General features: G+C 42.1%; 1 protein-coding gene across 8 annotated transcripts in view; it reads right to left on the bottom strand.

Annotated features, from left to right (window-relative positions):
- GALNTL6 (polypeptide N-acetylgalactosaminyltransferase like 6) overlaps positions 1-16,644 on the bottom strand; it is an 818,464-nt gene that overhangs the window by 441,165 nt on the left and 360,655 nt on the right. For all 8 annotated transcript variants that reach the window (XR_008308564.1, XR_008308563.1, XR_008308565.1 and 5 more), the window contains one exon: positions 4,569-4,735. Coding sequence is in view for 5 of the 8 variants with exons in the window: in XM_053255921.1 (XP_053111896.1) it covers positions 4,569-4,735 (167 nt within the window). In the remaining 3 variants the exon portion in view is untranslated. The remainder of the gene's footprint in view (positions 1-4,568; positions 4,736-16,644) is intronic.

Genomic DNA, 16,644 nt, shown 5'->3' with positions numbered 1-16,644 from the left:
ATAAATTATTATATTATATTGTTATTAATTTTATTATATATTATTAATAAAGCTGGTACAGTTTTTTTATTTTAGCAAAGTTGTAATACCTTTATACAGTCCTTCCATATGTATAATTTCATTTAAGTACATTCTGTTTAATGTTTTCTGATATCTCACTTGGATTTGTTGTCTGTACAATAAGTATTTATTCCTGAACGGAATAATCAGAAATATTTAGATAATAAAGATATACTGAAAATATTGGGGATATTGGATCCATATGGAGCAATTGTGGTTTTGTTTCCTCTCCTTCACTTTAACAGCAATATTATAACTAAGTACTGCTGACTCTCTATGGGTAAAGTCTTTCAGACAATCATCTATATTCTTAATGGCAGTTCTTCATAAACCTAGATTTTATTCTATTGGCTGCACACTGAGTTATGGGGTTATTATCTGGAGACTCCATTAAAAAATGCCCTTTTACTGTGTGTGTAAAATTTAGAGAAATATTTTTCTTTAGACATATCTCTGAAGCTAGTCATTGTCCTGGGCTGTTTTAGCATAGCCTTCATAAGCTACCAAACAAGATGAGTTCACTGGCTGACTAGACTAATTGCTTCATTGACTGGACACTGAGAACGGTGAAAGGCTCCAGACAGATATTCTGCAACCTTATCTCAAGTTATGAGACCTGGATTAGCATGGATAAGCTACCTGTGTTATTTTCCCACTCAGCTTCAGTAAAGCCACCAGCAAAGTCCCCCCGCCCCCTTCTAGGGAAGACATACAAAGTTAAGCTGCTGAGTCAAGCCATTGGTACATACTCACTAGCAGCAACTCCCTGGCATTTCACGGTGGTCTGTCACAGCACCCAAAGATGCCAGGGATTGAACCTAGATTCTTCTGCATGAAAAGCATGTACTACAGAGCAATGGTCCTTCCCCGCCTTCCCATTTGAACTGCTCACAGAGAAATGGAGATACACATTTCAGGATTCTAAAAAAGTTTCCCTAATTCACATGATTACCAGCTGAAAATTCTGATCTTACACTGGTGCCTTCATACCTTCTCACCATACCACACAAGAGGTAAACATGTCACATACACACACACCAAATCCCCCCTCATTCCTGCCCTCTTTCTAATGTGAAATGGTTGTGGGGTCTCTAGGCTATGTATGCATGTAGGTCCAAGTTCATGTCACCTTATATGGGATGAGGGCATTCAGTCCCAGATTTCTAGCTGGAGGTAGCACAAACCTGACCCAGTCATCTGACAGATATTGGAGATAATAAAATATTCCAAATATGCTACCTTTCTACCTCCTCTTCCCCCTCCAGTCCCTCATTTGAGTCCTATCAAGATTTAAAAGTGCACTTGTCCTTCCAGTGTTCTATTATCTAAATGCCAGAATTTATTGCTAGTTATGCATGGTGAATCTAAAGATTTTTGAGTCTGAGTGCTAAAGCTGAAGAAAAAAAGTGTATAAAATCAAGACATGCAAAATAACTTTTCTGAAGTAGTTTGGCAGAATGCTCAGCGGTATGCTATGCGCAAAACATTTTTCTTGTCTGTCATCGAAGACTCTTTATATGTGCTTCAATGTTAGCATTAGATAAGAATATAAAGTAGGAAATGTACAACCATTCCCTTCATCTGTTTTTACAGCCCTTTCAAGGTGCTAAACATTTACCGCCTTACTAAATAATTGCATTTCTAACTAGTTTGCTTGTCTCTTGGCAATTTCTTCTCGGTAGGCTTTTGCAGAAATGTTTTAAGTCATAAAGGGTCTTTTGAAGCAATGATAAACTCTTAATCACTCTGAAAACATTTTGAGGGATATGTATGGTATACTGTTAAGGACTCTACTCTTGCTGCCTTAAGCACAAGAGGCTTTATAGCAGCACAGTGCTGTGCCGCTACCAGTAGAAAGTTTATCTTCTCAGTCTAACAGAAGCCGAACACACAACAGTTACCTCAGGAGGGTTCACACCTGCATTTAACAAGGCATAGCTGTTATTTTCCTCTGTGCACAGCAAGAATTTGTGCAAAGCACCTTGGCATGTGTTACCATAGTAACATGCTTCAGTATACAATGACAGAAAAAGTGGGTATTTTAAGGCTGGTGTCGTAAATATGTTACTATGGCAACAGGAAGTGACACACCTGGGTGCTGCTCAGAGAGAGAGAGATGTTTGATCAAGGCAAGTCCAACTGCACAAACATTCCAACGGGTTGCATGGAGGAGCATATTTTAGGAAGAACGACACTGGAGTCTGTGGGGGGGGTTTTGACACTGTGTCAAATACTTCTGGCCCAGTGTATACATCCACAAAACAAAGTAGTAAGATTTTTCTTCAGTGAATTTCTTCAGATTGCAGGTGGGGGAATCACTGAGACAAAAAGAATAAATTAACTGCACAGAAAGAATAGTATACCATTTAAGAAGGCTAGGCTGACTCTTTCCCATTATGTACTTGGCTTCTGTGAGCATGGAGGTAATATTTTTTAACCTCAGGAATATTTACAAACATCTCATGTGTTTTTCTTGAAAAGTACACAATTCTGTCTTATATTTATCTAGTTTCCAAACACCTTTGGTCATGGCATAGCTCCTCAATACTGTATTATTTGCTTCTTCACTGTATGACTGCAGTTAAGTTACAAATTATTAAGAGGGACAGTCCATAAAAATCCACATTGCAAGAGAGATGACATTGATGAGAAATTGAGAGAGATAAATATCCCTGATACACAGGAACTCAGCTTTAGATTCAAAACTGTAAAATCAAATTATTTCTGAGACATACTACGTTACAACATTGCGCCACTGAAATTTTTCTCAGTCACACAAGGCCTTCTTGCCAAACCTCTGTTCAAAACATCTCAAATAAAAGACATGCCATCCAATTAAAAAAAATTGTTTTTCTTTGTACACTCTCTATATCCTAAATGTCACAATTTCTTCTGAATGTGAGACAAAAATTCTGATCAGGTACCAGAAGTTAACATATATCATCTTTGCTCTGATAACCTGGAGCAATTATGAACAATAAAAACCTAATGCAAAGTATAAAAGATTCAATCTGAAAATTAATGCATATTCATAAGACAAAAATTATTTTATTTCTAATCAAACATGAAACAGGAATAGTTGGATTGTGCCATCAGATAGTGCATCTGAAGTGCAGAGTATATTACATTTTATCCACTATGGGAAGTCAACCAAGTTATGTCAATTCAGTTTACAAACTAATGATGGAGACAAAAAATGAATGAACAGTAACGGGAGGCTTTTTATAAATCACAAAATTGTTCTCATTTAAGCAGGCTGAATCCAGAGTAAATAGATATACCTAACAGCCTGTTCCAAAACATGTTTACCAGAAAGTAAGTCTCAGTAAATTCAATGTTTGACATGCAGAGCAACCTTCTGGTAGAAGACAAGGAAGATGCGCCAGCAGGAAGGAAAGCTTTCTAGCTGTACTAGGACCTTTCAGTCTCAGATATACAAGACAGAGGAGCAGATTTTGATGTACTCCTGGAGCTAGAGTGAACAAACAAAATCCACTCTTTCCCCTTGCAATCCTGAGGCTGCACAGAAGTGTTCTCTATAATTTTTTTCATCTGTGTGTGGAATGAGTTTTGTTCTGGGCAGAAGTATCAAGGCAGTGTGCGCGCACATGCATTCAGAGTGGGGCTCTCTTGATTCAATCTGAGCGGGATCTAAAATTAACGGAGTGGACATCAAAGAACTTGTGAGCGCACCCACGGACATGTGCACACCTTAGAGGGAATACTGCTGCATGGCCAGAACGGTAATGGGCAAGTTTTCCTTTACACCAGAGCATCTTCCTTTCCCACTCGGAAGGTTGCCCTTATTTCCTAGTAAATATCCTTAAGAAAATACCATCTAAATACCAGTTACATATATGGTACTTAAGCTGCAATTCTAAACACACTTAAAATATAATAGTTAAGTCCCACTTAAGGATGAAATGCTTCTGAACTGCAAAGGCATGAAATACTTCTCACTCTGTCAGTGCTCAGTGAATCTAGGACAACCAATATTCTGAAGCAAGTTTTGCTTTCTAGCCCCAGAAGACTAAATTACAATATTGCCATTCTAATGCACTTCGGTATATTCTGGCACTACAGTTAAATCAAGCTGTCTCATACAATAAAATACAAAGTGGCAAATCTGATAAACAGCTTCCCCAAAAGGTCAAAGTTAATAGGTTTTTTACTCTGAAGAATAACACTGAGCAAAAAAGATATTTTAAGCATTAGTTTATCTGGAAAACTGCAGATCCAATACACCAGTTCAGCCATGCTATTTTAGGAAAAGGACATATGAGACTCCTAAACCTTCTTTTACCCTTGGTGTAAAATATATCAGACATCAGATGAAAACAAACATAGAGAACAATCTACCCATGAATATGTAACTGAACACAGTGTTCTCAAGCAAATCATAGTAAAATGGATCTTTTCCCCAACGGCAGAAAATAATTGATTTTGTTATGATTTACTTGAGACCTACAATCTGCAAGCAGTGAAGATATTTATCCCATTTGCCTTACCTCTGTCACTAAAGTCATCCACGAGAATGATTTCTGCGATCAGGCTATCTGGAGTCCTGTTGATAATGCTGTGTATGGTTCGCAACAGTGAAGTCCAGCCTTCATTATGAAATGGGATAATTATACTAGTATTTGGAAGCTTCTCCAAGTATACCTTGTGCTTACAGCTGAGGACAAAAAAAAGAACAAAACCAAGGGCTATATAAGAAAACGAATACAATAAAGAATATAATTGGATCAGCACACACCCCTCAACTAATTTAACCAATCTTAGGTTTCCCCCCTATATAAAATGAATTTGGATATCAAATAGTCAATTGCATATATGCGGACTCCCTCCCACCACTGTGACATTTTATCTGTGATGTGCACATTGATGTATTAGACGAGGGATACACAAATTTGTCCCTCCAGCTGTTTTTGGATTACAATTACCATCATCTCCAGCCACAGTGACCAATAATTAGGGATGATAGGAGTTGTATCTAGTATCTGCAGGAAGGCCAAAGTTGTCTTAACTTACACTCTACCCTGGAAATCAGTTAACTTTTTGTTAGGAATTGGCAGATGGTATTTACAGGAAATTATGCCACATATTTCAGATAGCAATGGCTTTGGTGTGGGGGCTCTTTGGTACTCCTTCACATCATTGGGCTCTTTGGTACTTTGCAAAATGCACTCTGCTCAACAGATGTACAGCACAATCCTATCTATGTTTACTTGGAAGTATGCTCCATTTAGTACCATGGGGATTTCCAGTCATAGGGCCAGTTTTCCACATTTTTTATTCTCACATCTCTCTACCCAGTCTTGGAAATATATTGAATCCTGCAATTCTCAACTGTCCATAGATCTTCACTCCTAATCTAAAAATCACTGTAGTAATCAATGTCTATATTTGAGCTTTTTTTTTTAAAGTGTACATTTGTTTTAGATTTTGTTCAGGAAATCTAAAAACTGTGGATCCTGTACTCACATAGAGCATCCATGAAAGCACACTCATAATCTGGTCCCTGCACTGATGTGCTGAGAAGCCCACCCCCCCACCCCCACTTTCCACGGTTACAGCATTTGCCTGCAAAAACAAATGCTGTAACTCATGGATAGATTATTCCTGATGCAGAACACTGGAGTGTTCCAGCATTCCGATCCTGAGAAGAAATTGTTCATAAGTATAGTGTTCTCATAGAAAGCAGGGTGTATGCGTGCTTCTGAGCATGCTCTTAGAGAACTGTATGTGAGTACAGCATCCTCAGTTTTTATAAAGCCTAAACAAGCATTCTGTGATAAAGGACTGGGATACATTCCATTTCAAAATACATGCAAAAACATAACATTAAAAGATATGAAATAAAAGAGATAGGCAGCTAAAGAAAAACAATGTCTAAATTGTTTAACCATTGCAATAATGCCAAACAGAAGGATAAAACCAGGATCAAGGTCAGCTAACATAGTAAGAACAAAAGAACAGCCCTGCTGGATCAGGCCCAAGGACCATCTAGTCCAGCATCCTCTTTCACACAGTGGCCCACCAGCTGCCTTTGGGAAGCCCACAGGCAAGGGCTGAAGGCATGCCATCTCTCCAGCACTGGTATTTAGTGGCATCTTGCCTCTGAGGCTGGAGGTGGCCTATAGCCCTCAGAGTAGTAGCTTTGATAGACCAGTCCTCCACAAATTTATCTAAACCTCTCTTATAGCCATCCAGGCTGTTGGCTGACACCACATCTTGTGGCAGAGAATCCCATAGGTTAATTGTACATTGTGTGAAAAAGTACTTCCTTTTGTAGGCCCTAAATTTCTTGGCAATCAGTTTCATGGGAAAACCCGATTCAAGTGTTATGGTAGACTCCAGTATGGTAGACCCCAATCCTTTTATCAGCTCATGAGCAAAAACCCAGCACAGAAATTATGACACTTGCATATACAGCATGCACGTGGAAGCATACAAATGGTGCTTCCTTGCAAAAGCTGCTGTGAATTGACTGTTGCCATGTGTGCTCATGAAGCAATCATGTAATGAACCACCATGATGTTTGAACTAGCCTTCAAGTTGGGATTTGATGATCCTATGGGAGACAATTTGTACAATTTGTGTAAACATCATAATCATAATAGTATTAATTTGATTAATTGTATACATCACAATTCATCTGTTAAGAGGCAGTCTATAATGTGTTCACAGCTTTCATGGGTCAAATCAAACACAAACGCTTCACAACTTTGTTTCACTTTGTCTTTTAGAACATCCATATTCAAAAGAACAGACATTAATGCAACTCTAGGAATGCCACTAAATGCTCAGAATAACCAGCACCATTAAATGTAGAGTGTAACTGCAAATATGCCTCTGGAAATAAAAACTTGTATCAGTAGAAGTGAACACTCAAATGCAAACTAGTCTGAGTAGTTTACATGTAAATGGAAAGGCATAAAAGTATTTCATTAACTTCTTAATTAGGCACTGATTACATTTCTATAATTCCAGACACAAAATCACATGCTTAAAAGTTCATCATTTTACAAGAAGAATGTCATATTACTAGTTGAGTCGCAAGACAACTATGAAACAAAGCAATGAACAAAGAATGATTATTTTTCATTTGCAAATGGCTTTGAAACCAGAGTGGTGTAGAAGGAGAGGTCTGGCTTTATAGTTCTTCAAGGTCCCACACTAGGTGAAGCCAATTAAGGCCCCCACCTGCCTTCGGGCTGCAAGTTCAGATGCCACTCCTGTTCGCCGTTGCAGCCAACCGGCTGCTTCTATGTTGCCCAGCATGTTGCTCCTTTCTGCATTCTCTTCAGCGTTCCACGTGGCTCACCAGTCTGCTGCTTGTTTCTGGCTCCTCCCCATCTAAGAAAAGCCACGGCTCCCCAGCAACCTCCTGCTGTACTACAGCAGGTGAGTGCTCTGTCTGAGGGGCTTCTTCCTCAGCATCCTACAGCAGGGTCCCCTCAGGGGTCTGTGAATTAGACAATTCTTCCTCGGAATCCTCTGAGTCAGTCTACTGCCTGAGACATGGAAAGCTTCAAGTGAGCAACTTGCTCCAATAATGGCCAGAACTACCTTAAGTATCTCCAGGCTCAGACTAGTTCCCAGGTCAGCCTGGAAAGCAGAGAGATTTAAAGAAGTAGTTCTCTGGCCTGGGAATTCCTTCTCTGCTCCATCAAGTCTCTCTCGGTCCAGTCTTAGAAGAGCACAAAGTAGCTGTGGTATCGAAATGGGTCGTTCTTTTTTTGCATTTTAAATTTTTATTAGAAGAAGAGGCTGGTTCTATGTGGGCTCAGGCTCAGTGAATGCCAGTCTAAGGTCTCTGGCCCTGGGGTTTCTGGCTCTAGGGTCTCCGGTCTTGCACGCTTATGCCTCAGTCATCAGGTTAGGACTCCGCACTACTACTAAATGCTGGGAAAATTAAAGATATTCTTATGTGATGAAACTACTGTTTCCTGTTCAAGAAATGAGCTGCAGGAGTTATCTTCTGTCTCTGTTGGAAACCCATAGATTGATTTGACAAATTGCACTCCAAGCAACACATTTCTTAAGCACATAGTTCATTCTGACCAATTCAAAAGAACTGCTCATTATATTAAAATTAGCCCCAAATGATTTGCTAACATGCAAATCTAGAAATATAAGCACTCCTCAGATGTTTGTTTGAATGCACATAGAGGGAAGGATTGCATCAGCTGGCACCTACGGGCCCCATCTCACCTCTACACATACTCAGCATAATGTATGGAAGAGCTTACACACACAAACTGTATGTATGTATATGCACAGGGCTCTGTTCATATTATCGGTAAAACCTGAAGAGGCAGGGGCTCTGATCATGCAGAAGAGTCTGCACACAGTCCGCACATGCATAGGCTCTTTCAGACATTGTGCAAAACATCCATGAAGGGAGCGATAGGGGGCATAATTCCATTCCCCCTTCTTTGTACATTCAGATGACCATCTGAATAATGCTACAGTGTTTTGCAAAAAAGCCAAATCCTCCCTGATGGTTTGTAAAAAAAAAAAAAAAAAGTCAGTTTTAATCTTTCATTCCACAGAGCACAGTATATCAGTCAAAAGATGTCAAAACTGGCAGCTCATACATTCTATGAATGTAACATGATATCTCTCTACTGAAAAGGAGTTTAATTTTATTGTGCAAAATTTAAGATAACCATTCTGGGCTTCCAGGTGTATATTGATGCCTTTTTTAAAATCCTCAGCAATTTAGGTACATTTCATACTGAAAATACCTCCAAATTGTTTTGTGTCAGAAAAATAAAGCTCATCTTGGTTATCATGGCATTAAAAAGTCTGGGAAGGTTCAACAATGAATGAAATTTTTGTCCCAGCTTGAGGCAACTATGAATTGCAGTTTTGATAATCTTTTAAGAAAAACTGTTCCCTTACAGGGGATCACAAACGAGCTCAGCAAAATCATTCTACAAATGATGAGCAAGATTATACTTTTTATTTATTTATTAATACTTAAAGAACTCATGAGTTCTTCAATTAATACTTGAAAAACTCACAATGTACCTGACTTTTACTGCTGTAGCACAGTATTTCTTGTATGACTTTTGCTCATGTAAATGTGATTTTATCAGCTCTTTCATAGAAGGAAAAACCTTTCCCCCTCTCTCTTATTTTGTTAATGCAGTACCAGATCCTTCTCATGCTCTTACTATATATAACACAGTGACGTTGTCCTCATGACCAGCCCTACCCAGGTAGGGCAGCACTAGTCTGGGTAGAGCTAGTTGTGAGAACCATTGGGATTGAGACAGATCCCCATGCTCCTCTTCCAGGTAGCCTGGGTTCTGTACTCATGCTAAAGTGGGGTAGAAGGGCACATGTGTGCCTCCTACTCATCGCCCAGTTGTGTGAAAGCTCAGGCTGCCTTCAGTCTGAGCCTTGCAGAGGGAGTGGACTAGCAGTGGGAGTCCCCAATGCACTGTGCTCATGGTATATTATGGGATCCTGAAGGACACAGCTGGGTTTCCCCCGTCCTCCTCGTTGCTCTGGGAAAGCTCTTGCGCCAGTGCTGTAGGCAGGCAGTGCAACCAGCCCTCCCCAGTCCCAGCAGCTGAATTACCTTACTCTCTCTTTAATTCCAATATCTTTATTGTTTGCTTTGGCTCCACCCCTTCCAGGTGATCTGCTGCTATTATTTAAGAACAAGCGGAGGCAGGGGCACAAGCCTCTTGGCGAGAGTACAAGGCTCTTGTCCTTGTGGCTCTCAGCCGAGTGGTGAACAGCTGGTGGACTGCAGCAGCCAGAGGGATGAAGAGGTACAGCAAGCTTAGTGACTGCAGAGCAGGAGCATTGATGACAACAGTCCTCCCCAAGCCTGCCTGGAGTTTTAGCAGTTGCATAGAACCTACCAGATTAGCTAGAGTATTGCTTTGATTTTAATAGGAGGGAGCTTTTATTTCTTATCATTCCTAAGGTGTTGTACTTCTCACTATGTGTCTGAGTGGGGTGTTACCTTGGAGGATGCCTTTCCGAATGTGGTGGTCCTTGGTAGAGGGCAATATGGTGGTGGGAGGAGGATGTGCCAGGAGAAGGTGAAGGCATGTTGGCTATATCAAAGCCATCTTATCCTCTGGTCCTTATACCATTCAAAGAGATCCTAGTAACTCTCCCATCAGCCCACTTTGCCTAAAGCTGGTGCTATTAAATGCCTGATCCATAAATGCAAAGACCATCCAGGAGGTTATCCTAGATGAGCACACGGACCTGGAGTGCATTACAGAGACCTGGTTGGATTAGCGGGGAGATGTAAATCTCTCCCAGTTGTGCCCACCAGGTTTCTGGGTGCAGCATCAGCCAAGTTGTGGTGGATGTGGAGGTGGGGTGGCCCTGGTTCATTGGAAAACCATCTCCCACACCAGACGCACTGTCCGCTATTCTGACCAGTTTGAGTGCTGGCATGCAGTGAGGGGACCATGAGACAAAGTTGGGATTCTGTTGGTATACCGCCCATCCCACTGTCCAAGAGTCTCCCTACCTGAGCTGATTGAGGTGGTGTCAGATGTGTTTTTAAGGACCCCATGGCTGTTAGTTTTGGGAGACTTTAACATCCATGCTGAGGCTGCCTTGTCTGGTGCAGCTCAGGATTTCATGTCCTCCATGATGACCATGGGCTTGTCCTAACTGATTTCTAGTCTCACACATGTGGCGGGCCATACACTTGACTTGGTCTTTGGGTCAGTGGACAGTGGTGCTCCATGGTTAGTCCAGGAGGCCTCAATCCTGTAATCATGGATGAATCACTATCTGGTGAAGAATGGACTGAGGCTAGACCCAATACACCTCTGCAGGGGGGGAGGACCAGTTAGGATGGTCCTTCCTTGGAGACTTATGGATCCTAATGGATTCCTGATGGCTCTGGGGGAGTTTCCTGCTGAGAGAGTGGATGATTCTGTTGATGCCCTGGTCTCCCTCTGGTATGAGGAGGGATAGTCCTCATACCAGATGGGTCTGGCGATTGACTGATGGGTTGGGTGATTGACACAATCACACCTAGGCATTCTCTCCTGACCCACCAAGTCCAAGTGACTCCCTCTTATACAGTTGAGTTGCGGACAATGAAGCAGGCTGGTAGGCAGCTTGAGCATCACTGGCAGATAACTCAGAATGAATGTTACCAAACACAGGCTAGGGACCATATCAGGGCCTACGCTATGGCAGTGAAGAAATCCTACTTTTCTACCACCATCTAAGGATGTGCACAAACCTGTTCGAAGGCCCTTTTGCGGGCTTCCAAACAGGTTTGAACACCAGCGGTTCAAGTGGTTTGAAGGGAGGAGGGACAACTTTAAGGGTGGGGGAGGGTGCATTTACCCCTTCCTCCGCTTTCCCCGCAATGGTGCTCACTTGAAAACCAAAAAACATGTGCTCGTGTGCGAGCTACTTCTGCCTACTTCCATTCCGAAGAGCAGATGGGGTGGCAGGGAGGTAGGCTGCTGCCCCACTGGACCGATTTTCAAGCGAGTGCCAGTGGGGGGGGGGAATTGTAGGGAGGGGAAAGTGCTCCCTCCCCTGCTCTTAAAGTTGCCCCACCCCTACCTACGAACTGGCCTCTGCCGGGTTCTTCCAAATCCCTACCATCATCATGTCTGCTCAATGTCATCTGGCAGAGCTTTTTCAAGTGGTTTGGGGCTTCCTAGGGGATAACCCTAAAGACCATCAAGCAGAACCCTCGGCAGCCTGCTGTGATCAATTTGCGCTACATTTTGTGGATAAAATAACTCGTATCCATTCTGAATTGGAATGGGGAGGGACAACTTTAAGGGGGGGGTCCTTATTGGACCCAGATGACTTAAATAACTTTGACCAGTTTCAAACCACCCTTTCTTGGGCAAGGTGTGGGAGAACGTGGTGGCATGCCAGCTCCAGGAAACTCTGGATGAATATGATTACTTTCCAGTCAGGCTTCTGAGCTGAATATGGGACGAAAACTGCCTTGTTCACCCTGGTGGATGACCTACACTAGGAGATAGAGGGAGTGTAACTCTATTGATTCTCCTGGACCTCTCAGCCACTTTCTATACTATCAACTATGGTATCCTTCTGGGACATCTCTCTGGGTTGGGACTTGGGGGGCATGGTTATATGGTGGCTCCACTCCTACCTGGAGGATCGTCCTCAGCACGTACTCGTGCTGGGGGAATAGGAACATAGGAAACTGCCATATACTGAGTCAGACCATTGGTCTATCTAGCTCAGTATTGTCTTCACAGACTGGCAGCGGCTTCTCCAAGGTTGCAGGCAGGAATCTCTCTCAGCCCTATCTTGGAGAAGCCAGGGAGGGAACTTGAAACCTTCTGCTCTTCCCAGAGCGGCTTTATCCCCTGAGGGGAATATCTTGCAGTGCTCACACATCAAGTCTCCCATTCATATGCAACCATGGCAGACCCTGCTTAGCTATGGGGACAAGTCATGCTTGCTACCACAAGACCAGCTCTCCTCTCTTGGATTCCTGGTTCTCCCATTGGCCTTTGGGCTATGGGGCCCACAGGGATCTATTATGTCCTCTACGCTTTTTCATTTCTAAATGAAACCTGTGGAAGAAGTCATCCATAGGTGTGGACTGCGGTGACACCAATATGCTGATGACACCCAGCTCTACCTATCTTTTCAGTCAGCAGACGCCAGGGAGGCAGTTAATGCTCTAAACCAGGGTTTGAAGACTGTTCTGGATTGGATGGGGGCAAACAAGCTGAAACTTAATCCAGATATGAAGGAAGTGCTCTGGGCTGGTAGAACTGATCATTTGAAAAATGAGGTAAATCTGTCTTGGATGGGGTCATACTCCCCATGTGAGCGGCGGGGTCACACTTCCTCTAAAGACAAAGTCTGCAGCTTGGGTGTGCTTCTGGACCTGACATTATCCTTGGAAACGCAGGTGGCAGCGGTATGCAGAAATCCCTTTTATCAGCTACAGCTGGTACGCCTGCTTTGACCCTACTTGGAGAAGTTGGAGCTGACCTCAGTTAATTATGCTTTGGTAAATCCAGATTGGACTACTGTAATGTGCTCTACATGGGGCTGCCCTTGAAGACAGTACGGAAGCTACTGCTGGTCCAGAATGCTGCTGCAAGGATGCTTGTGGGCACAAACCACTTCATGTGTGTCACACCCATTCTGTGGCAGCTTAATTGATTACCAGTCCACTTACAGGATAAATTCAAGGTACTGGTCTTGACCTAAAAAGCTCTACATGGCTTGGGGCTGGGGTACCTGTCAGACCGCATTCGCTCATATGAACCTGCCAGGACTCTCCACTGATCACCTGAGGCTCTGTTCATAGCCCTGCTACTAACAGAGATCCGGTTGGTGAGGACTAGAGACAGGGCCTTTTCGGTTGTGGCCCCTTGGCTTTGGAACACCCTCTCCGAAGAGCTTTGCCATGCTCCCTCCCTCAGTGTTTTTTTAAAAATATCTAAAAACACATCTTTTTAAAGAGGCTTTTTCATGTTCTATCTTTGGTTATATCAGGTTCTTTAGTTTTTATAATTCTTAATGTTTAGCTTTTAAAATAACTTTTAATTAAACTTAATTCTGATTGTGGTTTTAGCCTGGACTTTTAATTTGTTTACTTAATTTGGTTAATGTTATTAGTTTTATTTTACATTGTATCTATTTTATTGTTGTGAGCCACCTCAAGCAGTAGTGTACTGGAGGGGCGGGGTATACATATTTTAAATAAAGAAGTAATAATAATAATAATAATAATAATAATAATAATAATAATAATAAATAATAATAATAATAATACCTCAACACCATAGGGGCCACAGAAATCACTATCAGCCAATTACAAAAAGCAGCTTTACTGGGAACAGCCTATATTCTGTGACGATATCTATAACAACAGCAACAACATTGACAATAAAATTCTGGCATCCCAGGTCCTTGGGAAGGACTCGATGTCTGGATAAAATAAACCAGTCAATAACACCTGTCTGACTGTGTAAAATAAATCATCATCATCATCATCATCATCATCATCATCATCATCATCCTATTCAGATGTTATATTTAAAAAAGCTGTACATGAGTACAGATGTCCCAGAGCACTCTAGAAGTCCTGTCCACACACTGTCATGCCCTCGATCTCGGACAGCAAGGAGGAAGGGGAAGCTGTCAACTTTCCAGGCGATGCAGGAATGTCTGAGGGGTAGAGCCCGGCTGTCAGCGTTCATGAAACAGCTGTGGCTAATGATTCAGAACAGGCACAACAACCTGAGGTAGCAGAAATCGTGAAAGACCAATCTGAAGAAGAGCTATGCAACCAGTCCCCGCTGACTCCACAACAGCGGCGTGTCACGAGACGCAGGGATCAATTGGAGACTATTAGGAGAAGCAAACGCCTATTGCAGAGGGCTGATAAGCCCTGAATTCCTGCCAGCTTAGAGCTCTCGGCTTGCACTATAAATCACGTCACCAGTCTTCTACTCACTGCTGAAAAGCAACATTCGTCAACCCTTGCGTTGACAGCGTGCAGCCAAGTCCGGTCAAGACGAACTTCCCGAGCCGTATCCAGTTTCAGCAGCTTCACTTTGTCTCGTGATCTTCCCTGGTAGTTGGCCAGACCTTGACACACACACACACTCTGCCCAAATTCTTCACTATTATGGCAGTGTTTGTCTGAAGAGGCAAACACCAAACCTATGACGGCAAGCATTTCTAGTAGGCTCAGGTGCCCAAGCCTGTAGATCATGGAAATGCCTGCCATCACGATTGTGGTGTTTGCCTCTTACATGGGTGGTGGTGGGGTGAGTGACACGCCAGGGCAGGACTTTTGGAGCACTCTGAATGGCTCTATTTGTGTACCACTTTTAAAAAATAACACCTGAATAACATATTTTGTAATAGACATATCAGGCATATGCTTATGATATATCCTTGATGTGTATTCTGTTATTCTGTATGTTACTGCTGTATTTATAAAAAAAATTAAAAAGGAAAAAAAAGGAAATGGTAGTGCTTAAGATTTGTATTTTGATAATTGCTTTCAATTTTTATCAACTGAGTAGTGTATATTTCACAAGTGTGCGTCAGTGTCCTGATCCAACCATTAGCCATATGCACAAGGGAACAGACTTCCATATGCATGTCCCTTGCTGGATGTGGGATTAAGTATGCATAATTCCACATCCATCATCCAGTTAGATACACTTATGCATGCATAATTCAAAGTCCTTTATCTAGTTAGATACAGTCTATAATATATGCAAAATAGCAGTTGTCATTATCCTGGCCTCAAGAGGCAGACATGATTCCAACACAGATGGGGAAGAGCTAGCCTGGCTAGAAAAGGCAGCAGTACCAGTACCAGACCCGAGTCCCAACATGATGCCTGAGCTTGTCAGCAAAGAGCCCCTTGAGCTGAAGATTCTGAATCCTCACAGCTGGTTCTCCTGTGCATTATTCACCTGAGGGACTGATATGTCCTAGTTACTGCTTGGCACTTCAGAAAACACAGCAGGCAGTAGTTAACAGAGTGGCATATGAGTGCTAGGATCCAGGCCAGAGATCTATCCCTTTAAGATGCGTCAGTCCTCAGAGGAGGAGAAGCGGGATAGTCAGAATCAAAGGAGTATACAAGGGCTCCAGATAAGCTCTAGACATTTTCTGAGCAAGTTGTATTCTTGGAGTTAGCTCAGGTATTGCAGCTACAGCATGACTCTGCCTGCTGCCTATTTGAGTACATTACCCTCAGTGACCCTTTGTAACCCACGGAGAACTTGTGGTCAGGACAGGACACCGGCTCTCACCAACTGATAAACACTATTCACAATAGATAATCAAGCTTCGTTTGGCTGCTGCATGCACGTAAGTTCAGATCAACATCTTGAGCCTATTCAACTAAGCCTATTCTACACTTCTTTGGCCTGTCCCTTGTCTGGTGCCCACTCCCATATGCCACCACAGGTTGCTGAGACCTGACAGATCCAAATCTTTTGCATTCTGTGCTATTTCCCCTAGCTTTTTTTTAATGCCTAGACTAGAGAAAAATCTTTCCAGACATTGAACAAGAGTTGCTAAGTTCAGTAACATCACAAACAACCACATGCCAGTCAATTTTATTACAGCCATTGGCCAGCCAAAAGATAAAAATCAGAACAACATATATAACTAATTACAACGAATAGTAACTAATAATAACACACAGTGAAACAATATACAAGCATCCAAAATAGATTATTTTAAAAAGAGTAAAACAGCTCCTAAAATTGAGACCTTAATCTTATAACAATATATAAAAAATTTGCTACTACTTTTGTAATCTCACAGCTTGTATCTGCAAGGCAATACTATGTATAAAAAAGCTCACGCCTTCCAGGAAATCTAACTAACTGAGGATAAATAAGTTCTTCTCTGACATCTCGATACAAAGAGCAGTATAACAGAACATGGGTAACAGTTTCCAGGAGGCCAGAGCCTCAAGGGCAGAAAAGTGTAACTGAAGAGTACTTAGCAAACCTCCTTTCTAAAAGAAAGGAGGGCAGCACATTTAAACGGGGATGAGCAAACGAAACCTGAAACTTAGAAAAATGAAGCATTGTTAAATAA

This window comes from Hemicordylus capensis, chromosome 5 (assembly GCF_027244095.1).
Source record: "Hemicordylus capensis ecotype Gifberg chromosome 5, rHemCap1.1.pri, whole genome shotgun sequence".
NCBI lineage: Eukaryota > Metazoa > Chordata > Lepidosauria > Squamata > Cordylidae > Hemicordylus > Hemicordylus capensis.
This window is presented reverse-complemented; position numbering and strand designations above follow the sequence as displayed.